The sequence below is a fragment of the Chiloscyllium plagiosum genome, unplaced genomic scaffold, assembly GCF_037043375.1.
Source record: "Chiloscyllium plagiosum isolate Xiang-an unplaced genomic scaffold, Cpla_swu_hap1 HiC_scaffold_7, whole genome shotgun sequence".
NCBI classification, from domain to species: Eukaryota; Metazoa; Chordata; class Chondrichthyes; order Orectolobiformes; family Hemiscylliidae; genus Chiloscyllium; species Chiloscyllium plagiosum.
Window position 1 is genome coordinate 25,240,059 of NW_028270145.1, and position 17,419 is coordinate 25,257,477.

General features: G+C 45.4%; 1 protein-coding gene across 1 annotated transcript in view; it reads left to right on the forward strand.

The window, feature by feature from the left end:
• The window catches only part of LOC122551909 (thrombospondin-type laminin G domain and EAR repeat-containing protein), an 89,530-nt gene that overhangs the window by 21,458 nt on the left and 50,653 nt on the right, over positions 1-17,419 (forward strand). The window contains exon 5 of the mRNA XM_087988598.1: positions 2,157-2,313. Within this exon, the coding sequence (XP_087844724.1) occupies positions 2,157-2,313 (157 nt within the window). The remainder of the gene's footprint in view (positions 1-2,156; positions 2,314-17,419) is intronic.

A 17,419-nucleotide genomic window follows, 5' to 3' on the forward strand; every position in this document is an offset into this window, starting at 1 on the left:
TCTCTGGCACGCTCTCTCGGCAAAAACAAAGGTAAGTAAATTTTTCAGGTTCTGTAGCTCTTTTACTGTTTTTTTTTTACTCACAGTAACATGGATGGGATGGGTTCTAGCTCTGTCCTGCTGATGTTGTGGTGCGGAGCCCAGCAAACGCGATCCTCCCAGGTTGCTGCCATCTTGGATTCCCCCGGCTCCTTTTTCTAAACCGGATCAACATCCCAAAGTGTTCTTCCCTCAGTGACAGCCAGTTAGTGTTGGACATTAATTAACACTGCTCCACTCTCCTTGGAATATCCAGGGACTTTAAGCAAATGACAATTGAGATGAATCAGAGGCTGGGAATTCTGCAGCGAGGAACTCACTTCTTTGACTCCCAAAGCCTTTCCAAAGCAAAAATGTGTTTGAGTAGGAATGTGATGGATTAGCGTAGGTGAGTGCAATTCCAACCACACTCAAGCCGCTCAACAACATCCAGGATAAAGCAGTCTGGTTGATTGGCATCCCATCCACCATCTTCAACATCCATTCCCTTCACTACAGATGCACAGATGCAGTGCAGTAGCACACCAAGGATTATTTGAACCTTGACATTTATGCTTTAGAAGGACAAACGCAGAAGATGCATGGAAACATCAACCCCTGCAAGTTTCCCTCCAAGACATACAGCATCCTGACTTGGAAATATACTGCCAGACCCTCAGTGTTGCTGGGTAATACTCCTGGTTCTTCCTCTGTAAAGACCACTATCCTTACACTCCAAATACTGAAGTGGTTCAAGAAGGCAGCTTACCATGACTTTCTTAAGGGTGATTAGGAATCGACAATAAATGCTGGCTTTAGCAGTGACATTCAGAGGTCTATAATGAATTTTTAAAAAGACTATCCTTGTGATCTGTGCAATGTAAGTTTGGGGAGGTCAGCACAGATTGGGAGCAGCACCCTAATCACACCTGTAATGTACACCTAACCAAATGGAAGGTGGGTGGGAAAAGATAGGGGAGGTGTGGTATTATCACTGGACTGTTAATCCAGAGACTCAGGTAATGTTCTGGCAACAAAAACAGAAATTGCAGGAAGGGCTCAGTATGTCTAGCAGCATCTGTGGAGAGAGATCAGAGTTAACGTTTCAGGTTCCAGTGATCTTTCCTCAGAACTAATGGTAGCTAGGAAAATGTTGGTTTTCATACAGAAGATAGGGTTGGGGGAAGGGTTAAGGAGTAAACAATAGGTGGGGATAGAGCCCAAAGAGTGAGAAGAACAATTGGACAGACAGAGGAGGGGCGGTGGCTCAGTGGTTAGCACTGCTGCCTCACAGCGCCTGGGACCTGGATTCGATTCCAGCCTCGGGTGACTGTCTGTGTGGAGTTTGCACATTCTCCCCATGTCTGTGTGGGTTTGCTCCGGGTGCTCGTGTTTCCTCCCACAGTCCAAAGAGGTGCTAAATTGCCCATAGGGATGTGTAGGTTAGGTGCATTAGTCAGGGGCAAATATAGGGTTGGGGAATGGGTCTGGATGGGTTACTCTTCAGAAAGTCTGTGTGGACTTGTTGGGCTCAAGGCCCTGTTTCCACGCTATAGGGATCCTAATACTGATTAGTCTGGGAAAATCAATAGCCTTTAGTGGACAACCAGTGGCTGACAATGGAAGATGTGTAAATAGCAGACCATGTGATAACAAGGCCTGGTCTGTGGGCCTTTGGTAAGGATATGGACATTTCTCTCCACATATGCTGCTAGACCTTCTGAGCCTTTCCAGCAATTTCTGTTTTTGTTACAGCATCTGCAGTTCTTTCAGTTTTTATTTAATGTTTTGGGGACCCAAGTTCAAATCCCGCAATGGCAGATGGTGCAATTTGAATTCAATACAAATCTGGTATTAAGAGTCTAAGGATGACCATGAATCCAATGTCAGTTGTTGGAAAAATCCATCTGCTTCGCTAATGTCCTTTAGGGAAGGAAACTGCTATCCCTACCTGGTCTGGCCACATGTGACTCCAGAACCACAGCAACCTGGTTGACTCTTTGGCATGGGCAATTAATGCTGGTTTAGCCAGTGACACCCTCATCCCATGAATGAATTAAAAAAAGATGGTGAGTAGGAGAGGGAAAAGGGACAGGTAAATTAAAGAATTGTAATCTTCTTCTTCTGTTGTAATGCAGGGTTTACTGAGACAGCTGGTGCTGCTACCAGGATCTGATGCTACTCAAAGAATCTGCCCGAATCCCAGGCCCAGATTAGCTGCTCTCTCAGTCCCAAAGATCCTGACGGAGCTCCCCTTCAAGCCATTGGATCCTGACATCGGGAAGTATCCTTATGGTAAGTTAGCCGGTCCATCTCAAATTCTTTGTGCATGTGGAGTGCAATGCGTATGGTTTGATGATAAATATTTAAAGCCTTTCTTCCATTTGTTTGCTCTGCCTCTTAAAAACAATTACTTTTACTGTGCTACATTTTCAAGAGGTGTCCAGCCTGTGGTCACTGTTGGGAAAAAGCATCAGTACAAAGCTGTAGTCCCAACACCCTGACCCCACATGTGCTCGAATCCCATATATCTGCCAGCAGTTATACAAGCGATGAGAGCTTGCATTTACATTGGTCTTCAACACAGCAAAATGGCGAAACGTGCAAGGGAGCAACGTCAACCAAACAAATGGACCTGGAGCTTGCTCCCCTTCCCATCGGACAGGAGCTGGGAGGTCACGTTGTGGCTGTACAGGACATTGGTTAGGCCACTGTTGGCATATTGCGTGCAATTCTGGTCTCCCTCCCATCGGAAAGATGTTGTAAAACTTGAAAGCGTTCAGAAAAGATTTACAAGGATGTTGCCAGGGTTGGAGGATCTGAGCTACGGGGAGAGGCTGAACAGGCTGGGGCTGTTTTCCCTGGAGCGTCGGAGGCTGAGGGGTGACCTTATAGAGGTTTACAAAATTATGAGGGGCATGGATAGGATAAATAGACAAAGTCTTTTCCCTGGGGTGGGGGAGTCCAGAACTAGAGGGGCATAGGTTTAGGGTGAGAGGGGAAAGATATAAAAGAGGCCTAAGGGGCAACGTTTTCACGCAGAGGGTGGTACGTGTATGGAATGAGCTGCCAGAAGGTGTGGTGGAGGCTGGTACAATTGCAACATTTCAGAGGCATTTGGATGGGTGTATGAATAGGAAGGGTTTGGAGGGATATGGGCCGGGTGCTGGCAGGTGGAACTAGGCTGGGTTGGGATATCTGGTCGGCATGGACAGGTTGGACCAAAGGGTTTGTTTCCATGCTGTACATCTCTATGACTCTATGACTCTATGACCAAAACCTGGTCAAAGGGATGGGTTTTAAGGAGCAGCTCACAGGAGGAAAAACAAGTTGGGAGGGAATTCAAGAGCTGAAGGAGTTGGGAAGCTGAAGGTACAGCCACCAATACTGGAGCACTAAAACCCAAGGATGTGCAAAGGGTTAGGGTTAGGGTTAGGGTTAGGGTTAGAGTTAGGGTTAGGGTTAGGGTTGGGGTTAGCGTTAGGGTTGGGGTTAAGATTAGCGCTAGGGTTAAGTTTAAGGTTAGGGTTGGGTTAGTGTTAAGTTTATGTTTAGTGTTGGGGTTAGGGTTAGGGTTGGCGTTAAGGTTAAGTTTGGAGTTAGGGTTGGGGTTAGGGTTAGAGAAGGGTCAGGCTTCAGGTCGGGGTTAAGGTCAGGGCTGGGTCTAGCGTTAGCGTTAGGTTTGGCGATTGTGTTGGGGTTAGGGTTAGGGTTGGGGTTAAGGTTAAGATTGGAGTTAGGGTTAGGATTAGGGATAGGGTTAAGGTTGGGGTTAGGCTTCGGGTTGGGGTTAAGGTTGTGGTTGGGATTAGCGTTAGGTTTAGGGTTGGGATTAGGGTTGTGGTTTGGGTTCAGTTTAGAGTTGGGGTTGGGGTTATGGTTGGGGTTCGGGTTAAGGTTGGAGTTAGGGTTGGGGTTAGGGATAGGGTTAGGGTTGGGGTGAGGGTTAGGGTTGAGGTTTGGGAGTTGGCTAGGGTTAGAGTTAGCGTTAGGGTTGGGTTAGTGTTCAGGTTAATATTAACGTTAGGGTTTGAGTTAGGGTTAGGGTTGTATTTAGGGTTAGGGTTGAGGTTAGGAAACTGGAGGACCAAAGTTAGGGTTAGGGTTGAGGTTAGGCTGAGGGTTAGCGTTACGGTATGTGTTTAGGGTTAGCGTTTGGGTTAGGAATAGGGTTGGGGTTCGGGTTGAAGTTAGTGAGCTGGAGCACTGGAGTCAAGTCTAGGGTTAGAGTTAGGGTTTGGTTTGTGATTCGGGTTGAGGTTAGGGTTAGTGTTAGCGTAGAGAGTTGGGGTTAGGGTGAGGGTTTGGGTTGGGGTTAGGGTTAGGGTTGTGGTTAGTTTTAGGATTGAGGTTAGGGTTAATGTTTGGGTTAGGATTAGGGTTGGGGTTATAGTTAGTGTTAAAGTACAGGGTTGGGGTTAGTGTTAGGGTTAGTTAGTGAGGAAAGGAAAGCAGGGTTCGGGTTAGGGTTAGAGTTGGGTTGAGGTGGGTTTGGGTTTGGGTTAGAGTTAGGATTAGGGTTAGTGCTAGGCTACAGGGTCGGGGTTAGGGTTAGGTTTAGGATTGTGGTTAGGTTTCGGGTTAGGGTTAGGGTTAAGTTTGTGTAAGGGTGTGTGTTTTGGTTAGGGTTAGGGATGGGGTTGTGGTTAGAGTTGGGGTTCAGATTATGGCTAGGATTAGGGTGAGGATTCGGTTTGGGATTGCGTTACAGTTAGGGTTGTGTTAGGGTAAGGCTTGAGATCAGGGAGCTGGAGCCCTAAGGTTAGGGTTAGCATTATGGTTGTGGATCAGGGTTAGGTTAGGGTTAAGGTTAGGGCTGGGCTAGGGTCAGTCTTGGGTTAGGATTAGTGTTAGGGTACAGGGTTGGGGTTTGGGTTAGGGTTAGGACTGGGGGTAGGGTAAGGCTAGGGTTTGTGTGATGGTTGGGGTTAGGGTTAGGGTTGGGGTTAGGTTTGGGGTTAGGGTCGAGTTTACGGAACTGGCTCGGGTTAGAGTTAGGGTTAGGGATGGGGGTAGAGTTGGGGTTAGGCTTGGGGTAAGGGTTAGGGTCAGGGTTAGTGTTAGGGCTGGGATTTGGTTAGGGTTTTGGTTGGGGTTAGATTTAGGGTTAGGGTTGGGGTAAGGGTTGGGGTTTGAGTTAGGGTTAAGGTTAAGGTTAGGGTTAGGATTTAGTTTGAGGTTAGAGTTAGGGTTAGGGGAAGGGTTATGTTTTGGGTTGGGTTTAGTGTTAGCATTAGGGGTAGGGTTAGGGTTAGGGTTGTGTTTAGGGTTAGGGCTGAGGCTAGGAAGCTGAAGGACTTGGGTTAGGGTTAGGGTTAGGGTTGAGGTTAGGGTTGGTTTTAGGGTTGCGGTTGGAGTTAAGGTTAGGGTTAAGATTAGGGTTGGGTTGGAGTTAGGGTTTGGGTTTGGGTTAGATTTAGTGTTAGTGTTGGTGTTAGGGTTGGATTACGTTATAGTTAGGGTTGCGTTAGGGTTATGCTTGAGATCAGGGAGCTGGAGCCCTCGGGTTAGGGTTAGCGTTGTGGTTGGGGATCAGGGTTAGGGTTAGGGTTAGGGTTAAGGTTCGCATTGAGCTAGGGTCAGCGTTGGGGTTAGGATGAGTGTCAGTGTACAGGGTTGGGATTTGGGTTAGGGTTAGGAGTGGTGTTAGGGTAAGGCTAGGGTTCGTGTGAGAGTTGGGGTTAGGGTGAGGGTTGGTGTTAGGGTTGGAGTTTGAGTTAGGTCTAAGGTTAAGGTTAGGTGTAGGGTTTGGTTTGAGATTAGAATTAGGGTTAGGGTAAGGGTTATAGTTAGGGTTAGTTTTAGGGTTGCGGTTGGAGTTAAGGTTTGGTTTAGGGTTAGGATTAGCGTTGGGGTTGGGGTTAGGGTTTGGGTTTGGGTTAGATTTAGGGTTAGTGTTGGTGTTAGGTTTGGGGTTGGAGTTAGGTCTCGGGCAAGGGTTAGGATTAAGGTTAGGGTTATGGTTGGGTTTTGTGTATGGATTAGGGTTAGGATTCCGTTTGGTGTTAGGGTTGGGATTGCGTTGCAGTTAGGGTTGCATTAAGGTTAAGCTTGAGATCAGGGGGCTGGAGCCTAGGGTTAGGGTTAGCGTTATGGTTGGGGATCAGGGTTAGGGTTAAGGTTAGGGTTGGGCTAGGGTCAGTGTTGGGATTAGGTTTAGTGCTAGAATACAGGGTTAGGGTTGGGGTTTGGGTTAGGGTTAGGATTAAGTTAGGGTAAGGCTAGGGTTTGTGTGAGAGTTGGGGTTAGGGTGAGGGTTGGGGTTAGGGTTGGGGTAAGGATTAGGGTTAAGTTTACAGAGCTGTCGGGGTTAGGATTAGGGTTGGTTTAGGATTGAGGTTAGGGTTAGGGTTGGGGTTAGGGTTAGGGTTGTATTTAGGGTTAGGGTTATGGCTGCGGTTAGTGTGGTGTTAGCGGTTGGGTTAGGGTTGAGTTTGGGGTTGGAGTTGGAGTTAGGGTTTGGGTTAGTTTTGAGGTTAGGGTTAGGGTTATGTTTTGGGTTAGGTTTAGTGTTAGGATTAAGGTTAGGGTTAGGGTTAGGGTTGTGTTGAGGGTTGAGGTTGAGGTTAGAAAGATGGAGGACCAAGGTCAGGGTTAGGGTTGAGGTTAGGGTTAGAGTTTGAGTTGGTGCTAGGGCTGGGGTTGCAGTTAGGGCTAAGGTTAGGGTTAGGGTTGGGTTTAGTGTTAGGGTTAGGGTTAGGTTTAGAGTTGTATTTTGGGTTTGTGTTGAGTTTAGGAAGTTGCAGGAATAGGGTTAGTGTTCGGGTTACGGTTGCGGTTAGTGTGGGGTTAGGTTTAATGTTAGGGTTAGGGTTGAGTTTAGGGTTGGGGTTGGATTTAGGGTTAGGGTTGGGCTGTTGCTAGAGTTAGTGTTAGGGTTAGATTTAGAGTTAGGGTTGCTGTTAGGGTTGGTTCGGGGTTAGAGTTAGAGATACGGTTAAATTCAGATTAGGGTTAGGATTAGGGTTAGGGTTAGGGTTAAGGTTGTGGTTTGGGACCTGGCGAGGGTTAGAATTTTGCTTAGGGTTAAGGTTAGGTTCAGGGTTAGGGTTCGGGTTAGGGTTAGCATTAGGATTGGTATTGGGGTTAGTGTTTGGGTTCGGCTTAGATTTAGCGTTTGGGTCGGGGTTAGAGTTAGAGTTAGCGTTAGGGTTAGGGTTGAGATTAGGAAGCTGGAGGCCTAGGGTTAGGGTTAGCATTCAGTTGATGTTAGGGTTAGGATAAGGATTGGTGTTGGGGTTGGGGTTTGAGTCAAGGTTAGGGTTAGGGTTGGGGTTAGGATTAGAGTTAGGGTTAAGGTTGGGGTTAGAGTTAGGGTTAGGATTGGTATTAGCGTTGCGGGTGGGGTTAGGGTTTGCGTTCGGGTTAGCTTTAGGGCTAGGTTTGGTGTTAGGGTTGGGGTTGGTGTAAGGGCTAGGGTTAGAGTTAGGGTTAGGGTTAGAGGTGTGGTTAGGATTGGTTCAGTGTTAGGACTAGCGTTGGGGTTGTGTTTAGGGTTAGGTTTGTGGTTAGGAAGCTGCTGGACCAACGTTAAGGTTAGAATTAGGGTGAGGTTAGGGTTAGGGTTGGTTTCAGGGTTGGGGTTGGAGTAAGGGTTAGGATTAGGGTTAGGTTTGAGGTTATGGTTAGGGTTAGGGTTAAGGTTACGGTTGCGGTAAGTATGAGGTTAGGATTTTGTTTAGGTTTAGGTTAGGGTTAGGGTTAGTGTAAGGGTTAGGATTAGCTTAGGGGTTAGGGTTAGCATTGAGGTTATGTTCATTGTAAGGGTTGGGGTTAGGATTTGGGTTTAGTGCTAGCATTAGGGTTAGGGTTGTGTTTAGGGTTAGGGTTCAGGTTATGATTCTGGAGGCCTAGGGTTAGGTTAGGGTTAGGGTTAGTCTTAGGGTTGGTGTTGGAGTTAAGGTTCGGGTTAAAGTTTAGGTTAGTGTTGGGTTAGAGTTGAGGCTGTGGTTTGTGTTAGGGTTGAATTTAATTTTAGGATTAGGGTTAGGGCTAGAGTTGTATTTAGGGCTAGGGTTGAGTTTAGGAAACTGGAGGACTCGGGTTGCAGTTTTGATTAGTGTGGGGATAGAGTTTAGGTAAGGTTTGGGGTTAGGGTGAGGGTTGAGTTTAGAAAGCTGGAAAACTAGTGTTTGATTTAGGGGTACAGTTGCGGTTAATGTGGGGTTAGGGTTTGGGATAGGTTTAGAGTTAGGGTTAGAGTTGCATTCAGGTTTGGTGTTGGAGTTAAGGTTAGTGTTAGGGGTAGGGTTAGATTTAGGGTTAGGGTTGGTATTAGGGTTGGGTCGGGGTTAGAGTTAGAGATAATGTTAGGTTCGGGTGAGGTCAGGGTTAGGGTTAGGGTTGAGGTTAGGGAACTGGCTAGGCTTAGAGTTAGGGTTAGGGTTGGGGTTAAAGTTAGGGTTAGGATTAGAGTTTGGGTTAGGGTTAGGGTTGGTGTTAGGGTTATGTTTGAGGTTAGGAAGCTGAAGGCCTAGGGTTAGGCCTAGGGTTAGGGTTTGGGTTAGAGTTGAGGTTAGGATTAGGATTAGGGTTGGTGTTAGAGTTGTGGGTTGTAGTTAAGGTTAGGGCTAGGGTTACGGTTAGTGTTAGGGTTGAGGTTAGGATTAGTGTTAGGATAGGGTTAGGGTTAGAGTTTTATTTAAGGTTAGGGTTGTGTTTAGGAAGCTGGAGGACTAGGGTTAGGGTTACGGTTTCGGTTTGTGTGGGGCTAGAGTTTGGGTTAGGTGTATGGTTAGGGTTAGGGTTGAGTTTTGTAAGCTGGAGGACTAGGTTTAGGGTTAGGATTACGGTTGCGGTTAGTGTGGGGTTAGGGTTTGGGTTAGGTGTAGGGTTAGGGTTAGAGTTGCATTTAAGGTTGGGTTTAGATTTAGCGATAGGATTGGTGTTATGGTTGGGTCGGAGTTAGAATTAGAGATACGGTTAGGTTTGGGTGAGGGTAGGGTTAGGGTTGGGATTGAGGTTAGGGAACTGGCGAGGCTTAGAGTTTGGGTTAGGGTTGGGGTTGGGGTTAGAGTTTGGGTTAGGGTTGGGGTTAGAGTTAGGGTTAGGGTTGGGGTTAGAATTAGTGTTAGGGTTAGAGTTAGGGTTAGGGTTACGGTTTTTGTAAGTGTGGGGTTAGGGTTTGGGTGAGGTTAAGGTTAGGGTTAGGGGTGAGGTTAGGGAGCTGGAGCACTAGGGTTAGGGTTAGTGTACAGAGTTGGGGTTAGAATTAGGGTTAGGGTTAGTGTTAGGGTTAGAGTTAGGGTTAGGGTTTTTGTAAGTGTGGGGTTAGGGTTTGGGTGAGGTTAAGGTTAGGGTTAGGGGTGAGGTTTGGGAGCTGGAGCACTAGGCTTAGGGTTAGTGTACAGAGTTGGGGTTAGGATTAGAGTTACGGTTGGGATTAGGGTTAGAGTTGTGGTTAGGTTTTGGGTTTGTGTTAGGGTTAGGGTTGTGTTTAGGGTTAGGGTTAGGAAGCTGGAGGACAATGGGTTTGATTATGGTTACGGCTGCGGTTAGTGTGGGGTTAGGGTTTGGGTTAGGTTTAGGTTTAGGGTTAGTGTTAGGGTTTGGGTTGAGGTTAGGGTTGGGCTGGAGCTAGGGTTAGTGTTAAGGTTAGATTTAAGGTTAGGGTTTGTGTTATGGTTTGGTCGGGGTTTGAGTTAGAGATAGCATTAGGTTCGGGTTAGGGTTGGGGTTAGGATTAGGGTTGGGCTAGGGTTAAGGTTGTAGTTTGGGAGCTGGTTAGTGTTAGAGTTAGGCTTAGGGTTAAGGTTGGGTTTAGGTTTACGGTTCGGGTTAGGGTTAGCATTAGGGTTGATGTTGAGGTTAGTGTTTGGGTTCGGGTTAGATTTAGGGTTTGGATTGGTGTTATAGTTGGGGTTGAAGTTAGGGTTAGTATTAGGGTTAGGATTGAGGTTAGGGTTAGAGTTAGAGTTGAGTTTAGTGTTAGGGTTAGGATTGAGGTTCGGGTTAGGGTTAGGGTTGGGTTTAGTGTTAGGGTTAGGGTTGAAGTTAGGAAGCTGGAGGCCTAGGATTAGGTTGGGTTTTGTTTGAGCTGAGGGCTAGGGTTAGGGTTGGTGTTAGGGTTAGGGTTGGAGTTAAGATTATGGTTAGGGTTAGGGTTGAAGTTAGAGTTAGCATTAGTATAAGGGTTAAGATTTGTGTAAGGACTAGGATTGGGTTCATTGTTAAGATTAGGGTTACAGTTAGAGTTGGGTTGAGAGTTAGGGTTGAGTTTAGGAAGCTGGAGGACTAGGCTTAAGGTTAAGGTTATGGTTTCGGTTAGTGTTGGGTTAGGGTTTGGGTTAGGTGTATGGTTAGGGTTAGGGTTGAGGTTTGGGAACTGGAGCACTAGGGTTAGGGTTAGGATTTGGGCTGTGGATAGGGTTGATGTTAGGGTACAGATTTGCGGTTAGGTTTAGGGCTAGGGTTGTGGTTAAGTTTGGGTTTGAGGTTTGGGTTAGAATTTGATTTAGGGTTATGGTTGGTGTTAGGGTCAGGTTAAGGGTTAATGTTTGGGTTGAGTTAGAGTTAGGGTTGAGTTTAGGCTTGGGGTTAGTGTTAGGGTTAGGGTTGATTTAGGATCGAGGTTAGGGTTAAGGTTGAGATTCGTGTTAGGGTTAAGGTTGTATTTTGGGTTAGGGTTACAGCTGCGGATAGTGTGGTTTTTTGGTGGGTTGGGTTAGGCTTAGGGTTAGGGTTGAGTTTAGGGTTGGGGTTGGAGTTAGGGTTTGAGTTAGGTTTGAGGTTAGGGTTAGGTTTTGGGTTGGGTTTAGTGTTACAATTAAGGTTAGGGTTAGGGTTGTGTTGAGAGTTAGTGTTAGGGTTAGATTTAGGGTTAGGGTTGATGTTTGGGTTGGGTCGGGGTTAGAGTTAGAGATGGGGTTAGAGTTAGAGATAGGGTTAGGTTCGGGTTAGGGTTAGGGTTAGGATTAGGATTGGGATTAGGTTTAAATTTGTGGTTTGGGAGCTGGCTAGGTTTAGAGTTAGGCTTAGGGTTAAGTTTGGGTTCACAGTTAGGGTTTGGGTTAGGGTTAGCATTAGGGTTGGTGTTGGGGTTAGTGTTTGGGTTCAGGTTAGATTTAGGGTTTGGGTTGGTATTAGGGTTGGGGTTAGAGTTCGAGTTAGCGTTAGGGTTAGGATTGTGGTTAGGGTTGGGTTTAGTGTTACGGTTAGAGTTGTATTTAGGTTTAGGATTGAAGTTAGGAAGCTGAGGCCTAGGATTAGGATTAGCCTTAGGGTTGTGATTAGGGTTAGGTTTAGGATTAGGGTTGGTGTTAGGGTGAGGTTGGAGTTAAGGTTATGGTTAGGGTTAGGGTCGAGGTTAGAGTTAGGTTTAGTATAAGGGTTAGGGTTAGTGTAAGGGTTAGGACTGGGTTTATTGTTAGGATTAGGGTTAGGGTTGGAGTTGTGTTGAGTGTTAGGATTGGGTTTAGGAAGCTGGAGGACTAGGGTTAGGGTTAGCTTTACCGTTTCGGTTAGTGTTGGGTTAGGGTTAGGGTTGAGGTTAGGGAGCTGGAGCACTAGGGTTAGGGGTAGGGTTAAGTTTAGGGTTTGGGCTGCAGTTAGGGTTGATGTTAGGGTACAGAATTGGGGTTGGGGTTAGGATTAGGATTAGGGTTGAGGTTATAGTTAGCCTTGAGTTTAGGCCTGGTGTTAGGGATAGGGTTGGGTTAGGATTGAGGTTATTGTTCGGGTTAGGGTTGTATTTAGGGTTAGGGTGGTGCAGTTAGTGTGGTGTTAGGCATTGGTTAGGGTTAGTGTTGAGTTTCGGTTTGGGTTTGGTGTTAGGGTTTGGGTTAGGTTTGAGGTTAGTGTTAGGGTTATGTTTTGGGTTGGGTTTAGTGTTAGGATAAAGTTTAGGGTTAGGGTTGTGTTCAGGGTTAGGGTTGAGGTTAGAAAGTTGGAGGACCAAGGTCAGGTTTAGGGTTGAGGTTAGGGTTAGGGTTTGGGTTGGTGTTAGGGCTGGGGTTGCAGTTAGGGTTAGGGTTTGGGTTAGGGTTGTGGTTAGGGTTAGGGTTAGTATAAGGTTAGGTTTAGTGTAAGAGTTAGGATTGGGTTTATTGTTAGGACTAGAATTAGGATTGGGGTTAGTGTTAGGGCTAGGGTTACGGTTGGGTTAGTGATAAGGTTGGGGTTGGGGCTAGGATTAGCGTTCGGCTTGGTTTGGGATTGTGTTTAGTGTCGGGGATAGGTTTAAGGTTGAGGTTAGGGTTAGGGTTAAGTTTATGGTGAGGGTTAGGGTTAGATTTAGAATTAGGGTTGGAGTTAGTGTTGGTGTTGGGATTAGAGTTAGTGATATGGTTAGTTTCAGGTTAAGATTGGGTTCAGGGTTCGGTTTGAGGTTTGGGAGCTGCTCAGGATTAGAGTAAGGATTAGGGTTGGGGTTGGCGTTGGTGTTGGTGTTAGGTTTGGTGTTTGGTGTCTGGATAAGTTTAGGATTAGGGTTAGGGTTAGAGTTGTGGTTATGGTTAGTTTCGGAGTTAGAGTTAGGGATAGTATTTGGGTTGAGTTTAGGGTTAAGTTTGAGGTTAGGGAGCTGGTTAGGTTTAGGGTTAGGTTTGGGGTTATGGTTCGGTTTAGGATTGCGGTTGGGGTTATGGTTAGGCTTGGGGTTAGGGTTGGGGTTATGGTTAGATTCGGGGTTCAGGATGGGTTTAGAGTTATGGTTAGGTTTGGGGTAATGGTTCAGGTTTGCTTTTGTTTGGGGTTGGTTTGGCGTTATGGTTAGTGTTGGGGTTAAAGTTAGGGTTGGAGTTAGACATTGGGGTTCAGGTTAGGTTTTGAGTTAGAGTTAGGGTTAGTATTACGGTTGGTGTTGGGGTTAGTGTTTGTGTTCGGGTTAGATTTAGGGTTTGGGTTTGTGTTAGGGTTGGCGTTAGAGTTAGGGTTAGCGATAGGGTTAGGGTTAGGGTTGGAGTTAAGATTATGTTTAGGGTTAGGGTTATGGTTGAGGTTAGTGCTAGGGTTAGTATAAGGGTTAAGGTTAGTGTAAGGGTTAGGATTGGGGTTAGTGTTAGTGTTATGGTTCGGGTTATGGTTGGGTTAGGATTAAGGTTGGGGGTTGGGGTTAGGTTTAGCATTCGGCTTGGGGTTGGGGTTGTGCTATGTGTCGGGGATAGGTTTAAGATTGAGGTTAGGGTTAGGGTTACGTTTATGGTTAGGGTTAGGGTTAGATTTAGGGTTAAAGTTGGTGTGAGTGTTGGGGTCGGGATTAGAGTTAGGGATATAGTTAGTTTCGGGTTAGCATTGGGTTTAGGGTTAGATTAGAGGTTTGGGAGCTGGTCAGGGTTAGAGTTAGGATTAGGGTTGGGGTTGGCATTGATGTTGGGGTTAGGGTTGGTGTTCGGTAGCTGGATAAGTTTAGGATTTGGGTTAGGGTTGTGGTGATGGTTAATTTTAGAGTTAGAGTTAGGGTAAGTATTAGGGTTGGATTTAGGGTTAGCTTTGATGTTAGGGAGCTGGTTAGGGTTAGGGTTAGGTTTGGGGTTAGGGTTGGGGTTATGGTTATGGTTGAGGTTTGGGTTGGGGTTTGGGTTAGGGTTAGGGTTAGGTTTTGGGTTATGGTTCGGTTTGGGGTTACGGTTGGGGTTATGGTTAGGCTTGGGGTTAGGGTTAGGTTTGCGGTTATGGTTCGGGTTGGGGTTATGGTTGGGGTTAGATTTTGGGTTAGGTTTGGCGTTATGAGTAGGGTTGGGGTTAGGGTTGTGGTTATGGTTAGGGTAGGGGTTAAAGTTAGGGTTGGGGTTAGGCATTGGGGTTCAGGTTGGGTTTATGGTTAGAGTTAGGGTTAGGTATGGGGCTATGGTTCCGTTTGGGGTTACAGTTGGGGTTATGGTTAGGGTTGGGGTTAAGTTTAGGGTTAGGTTTGGGTTTATGGTTTGGGTTGGGTTAGGGTTATCATTAGGGTTTAGTTTGTGGTTATGGTTGGGGTTGATGTTATTGTTGGGGTTAAGGTTAGGTTTGGGGTTATGGTTGGGGTTGATGTTATTGTTGGGGTTAAGGTTAGGTTTGGGGTTATGGTTGGGGTTGATGTTAGGGAGCTAGATTTCTAAACCCAAGGATGTGCTAGTGGCCTGAATTGGAGGATCAGTGAAATGTCAGAGGGCTGTGAGGCTCGAGGAGTTTACATACATTGGGATTGGCAAAATGTTTGAGTGTTTCAACAGGAAAGATGAGACTCATACAAGTAAATAGTTTCCCTTTTTCTTAATCATTAAATTCTCAGCACATCCCTGAAGCTATTTGTGCCACTGCACCATTTGCCACTTGGCTGTTTTGTTGCTCTATAAACGAACAGGAGTGGGCAATTTGACCTTGTTCCACCATTCAGTTCGATCCTGGTAAATCTCCATTTACCTACTGTGGTTCCGTTACCCTCATTTAACTTCCTGAACAAAAAATGAACCATCCTCTATTTTGAAAATCTTAATTACTGTTCAGCCTCAATAGCTGCTTAGAGAGTGGGGGGAGGGAGATCTGGATTTCCAATTTGCTGAAGTAGTGCTTTCCAGTGTTACCCCCACTGGCTTGAACCTTGCTTTAAGGTTATACCCAGTGTTCTGGATGCCTCCCACCTATTTTGTGCTGTCTACTCAATCAAGTCCTTTAAACTTTTGAGAAGACCTCAATTTGATCACTACTAAATCTCCTATAAGGAATGCAAGTCATATTTGCACAACCCATCCTCACAATGTTGAGCTCAGCATGGAGGAAATGGAACCCTTGTGGGGAGTGCGAGCCCAGCATGGTTAAGCATTTAAGAATGACTGCAATGTTGAACACTTAGTTATGTTCCTAATTTTTCTACTTTGTGCCTAAGTACCTTTGTACCTAAGATGATGATGTGAATGTCGACATTGTAAATTTTTCTCTATACTCCTTATATCCCTGTTCTTGAGTACATGTGACAATAAATTCTAATGCTAATTCTAGTACAACCCTTTTAGCCCCGGGATCATTCTGGTGGATTTGGTGCACCCCTGAAGGGTCAATATCCCCTTGCTGAGATGTGGCGGTCAGACTTAACACATTACTACAGAATGGGGTCTAACCAGAGCTCTGTGTGCCTGAAACATAACTTAGATCTCTTTGAATTCAGAACTCTGGAGATATCCCATGTTAGTTTCTGCTTGTACCTGTCCATTAGCTTTCAGTGATTTGGGATCCCTAAATTTCCTATTTATCCTCAATTCCTTACTCTGATGCTTGCATGACTCCACATTTCCCCCACTGAACTCCATCTATCACAATTTTGCCCACAATCTCTTTTGCACTGTTCTGCTCCCATCAACTGAGGCATGCCAGTTAGTGTTGTTGGCAGACTTGAAGATGTATATAGCACTGGACCTAAATACACTATTCAGCTACAAAACCAGAAGTGGATCTTCATACTGAGGATTCTCATGGAAACAAACTGTATTAAGAACAGGTATTGCTGGAAATACTCAGCAGGTCAAGCAGCATCAATGGAGAGAGAAATGAAATTAATGTTTCGAGTTGACGTGACTCTTCAGACTTTCCAATTCTGAAAAGCTGTGCAAGGTGGAATCAATAACTCTGTTTTTCTCCCCACAGATGCTGTCAGAGCTGCTGAGAATTTCTGGAATTTCCAGCAGTAATTTCAGCTTGCCAGCATCCACAATATTTTGCTTTTATTTTGCTATAATGATGTTGGGTGGAGCTGCCTCAAGTATTTGGGTGAGGCAGTTTCGGGTATGCATATGCTATCTTAATGGTGTTTGACTCCCTTTCACGGCCTCTCCCAAACACACCTCCCTTGGCCAGTGAAGAACAGGATATTCCTGGCTTTCCAGGTCAATCCGCAAATCTGTCAAGACATATGCAAACCAGTGGCAGGGGCCAGATCTCCCAAAAGGAGGCTCCAGGCAGCAAGGGGTTTACTGAAGACTTTTTTGTCTCCAGTTCTGAACACCAGGTTACTCAGGTCCGTGTGAGATTTTGATTGATAATGTGAAGTGACTTGGAATATTTTATATTTTGTTGATGTTGCTGGGATTGGAGGGTTTGAGCTATAGGGACACGCTGAGTAGGCTGGTGATGTTTTCTCTGGCTGAGGTTTATAAAATCATGAGAGGTATGGATTGGGTGGATAGCCAAGGTCTTTTTTCCCAGAGGCATAGTTTAAGGTGAGAGGGCAAAAGTACCTAATGGGCAACTTTCTCACGCAGAGGGTGGTGTGTGTTTGGAATGAGCTGCCAGAGGAAGTGATGGAGGCTGGTACAGTTACATCATATAAAAGGCACCAGGGTGAGTACATGAATAGGAAGGGCTTCGAGGGATATGGACCAAATGCTAGCAAATGAGACTAGATTAATTTAGGATATCTGGTCAGCATGGACGGGTTGGACCGAAGGGTCTTTTCCGTGCTGTACATCTCTATGACTCTATGGCTATGACTTCGCGTAAGACCAAACCGTTTGTTTATTATGTAAGTGTATTGCCATAGACTATAGACAAATATGAGAATAACATGATTAATACCTACACGAGCTCATTGTTGTTCAATACTAGAATTATGAGCAATGAAGGAGATCATTTACCTTTTCATGGGCCACCAGATATTTGAAAGAGCTATCCAAGTGGTCCCATTCCCTTGGCCTTTTGCCCAGAGTCATGCACATTTTCCTCTTCAATTATCTACTCAATTCCTTATGGGAACTCACTATTGAACCTGCCCTTTCAGGTAACACATTCCAGATCACAACAACGCACTGCATAAAAATATTCTCATCCCCTTCACGATTCTTTCACCATGCTTTTAAAGTTTTATTTTCTTTTAAATGTGTTACTTTTAAATGTGTTTAATTTTGGTTACTGATCCTCTTGTGAGTGGGAACACCCCCCCCCCTGCCCCACTTCTCTATTAGAATCAGTCATAATTTTGAACACTTCCATTAATTCTCCTCTTCACTTCTCTTAGGGACTTTATTTGAGACTTATGCTGTCTGGGTTGAAGTTTTAACTGGTGGTTGAGTATAGCTGACATCAGAAGATTACTGCCAGTGTGCTGCAGGGTTATAACCTGACTCATTTTACAGAGTAATTCATTAATTTTCAGAGAAATGGAACACATAAGGTTGCCAATTAGTTGCTGGTATTCCTAGATGTTTCTAGGATCTCCCACCACCACACCTTCCTCCCAATTGATGGCCCAACATGTCCATTGTCCAGGTATGCCACCTTTCCACCCAACTGGAAAATAAAAAGACTTCATTACTGCCATCATTTTATTTCTAATGGTTAGTCAATCAGCATCCCCCTCCCCCAACCCACACCTCCCTAGTTGTATAACTAGCAATCAACAATGATCAAAGGCAATGAAGAAAAATACTTCAGCTTTTTTTAATGCTTCCCAAATGTTCCATAAACTAATCTTCAATTCATGGAATCTCCAGAA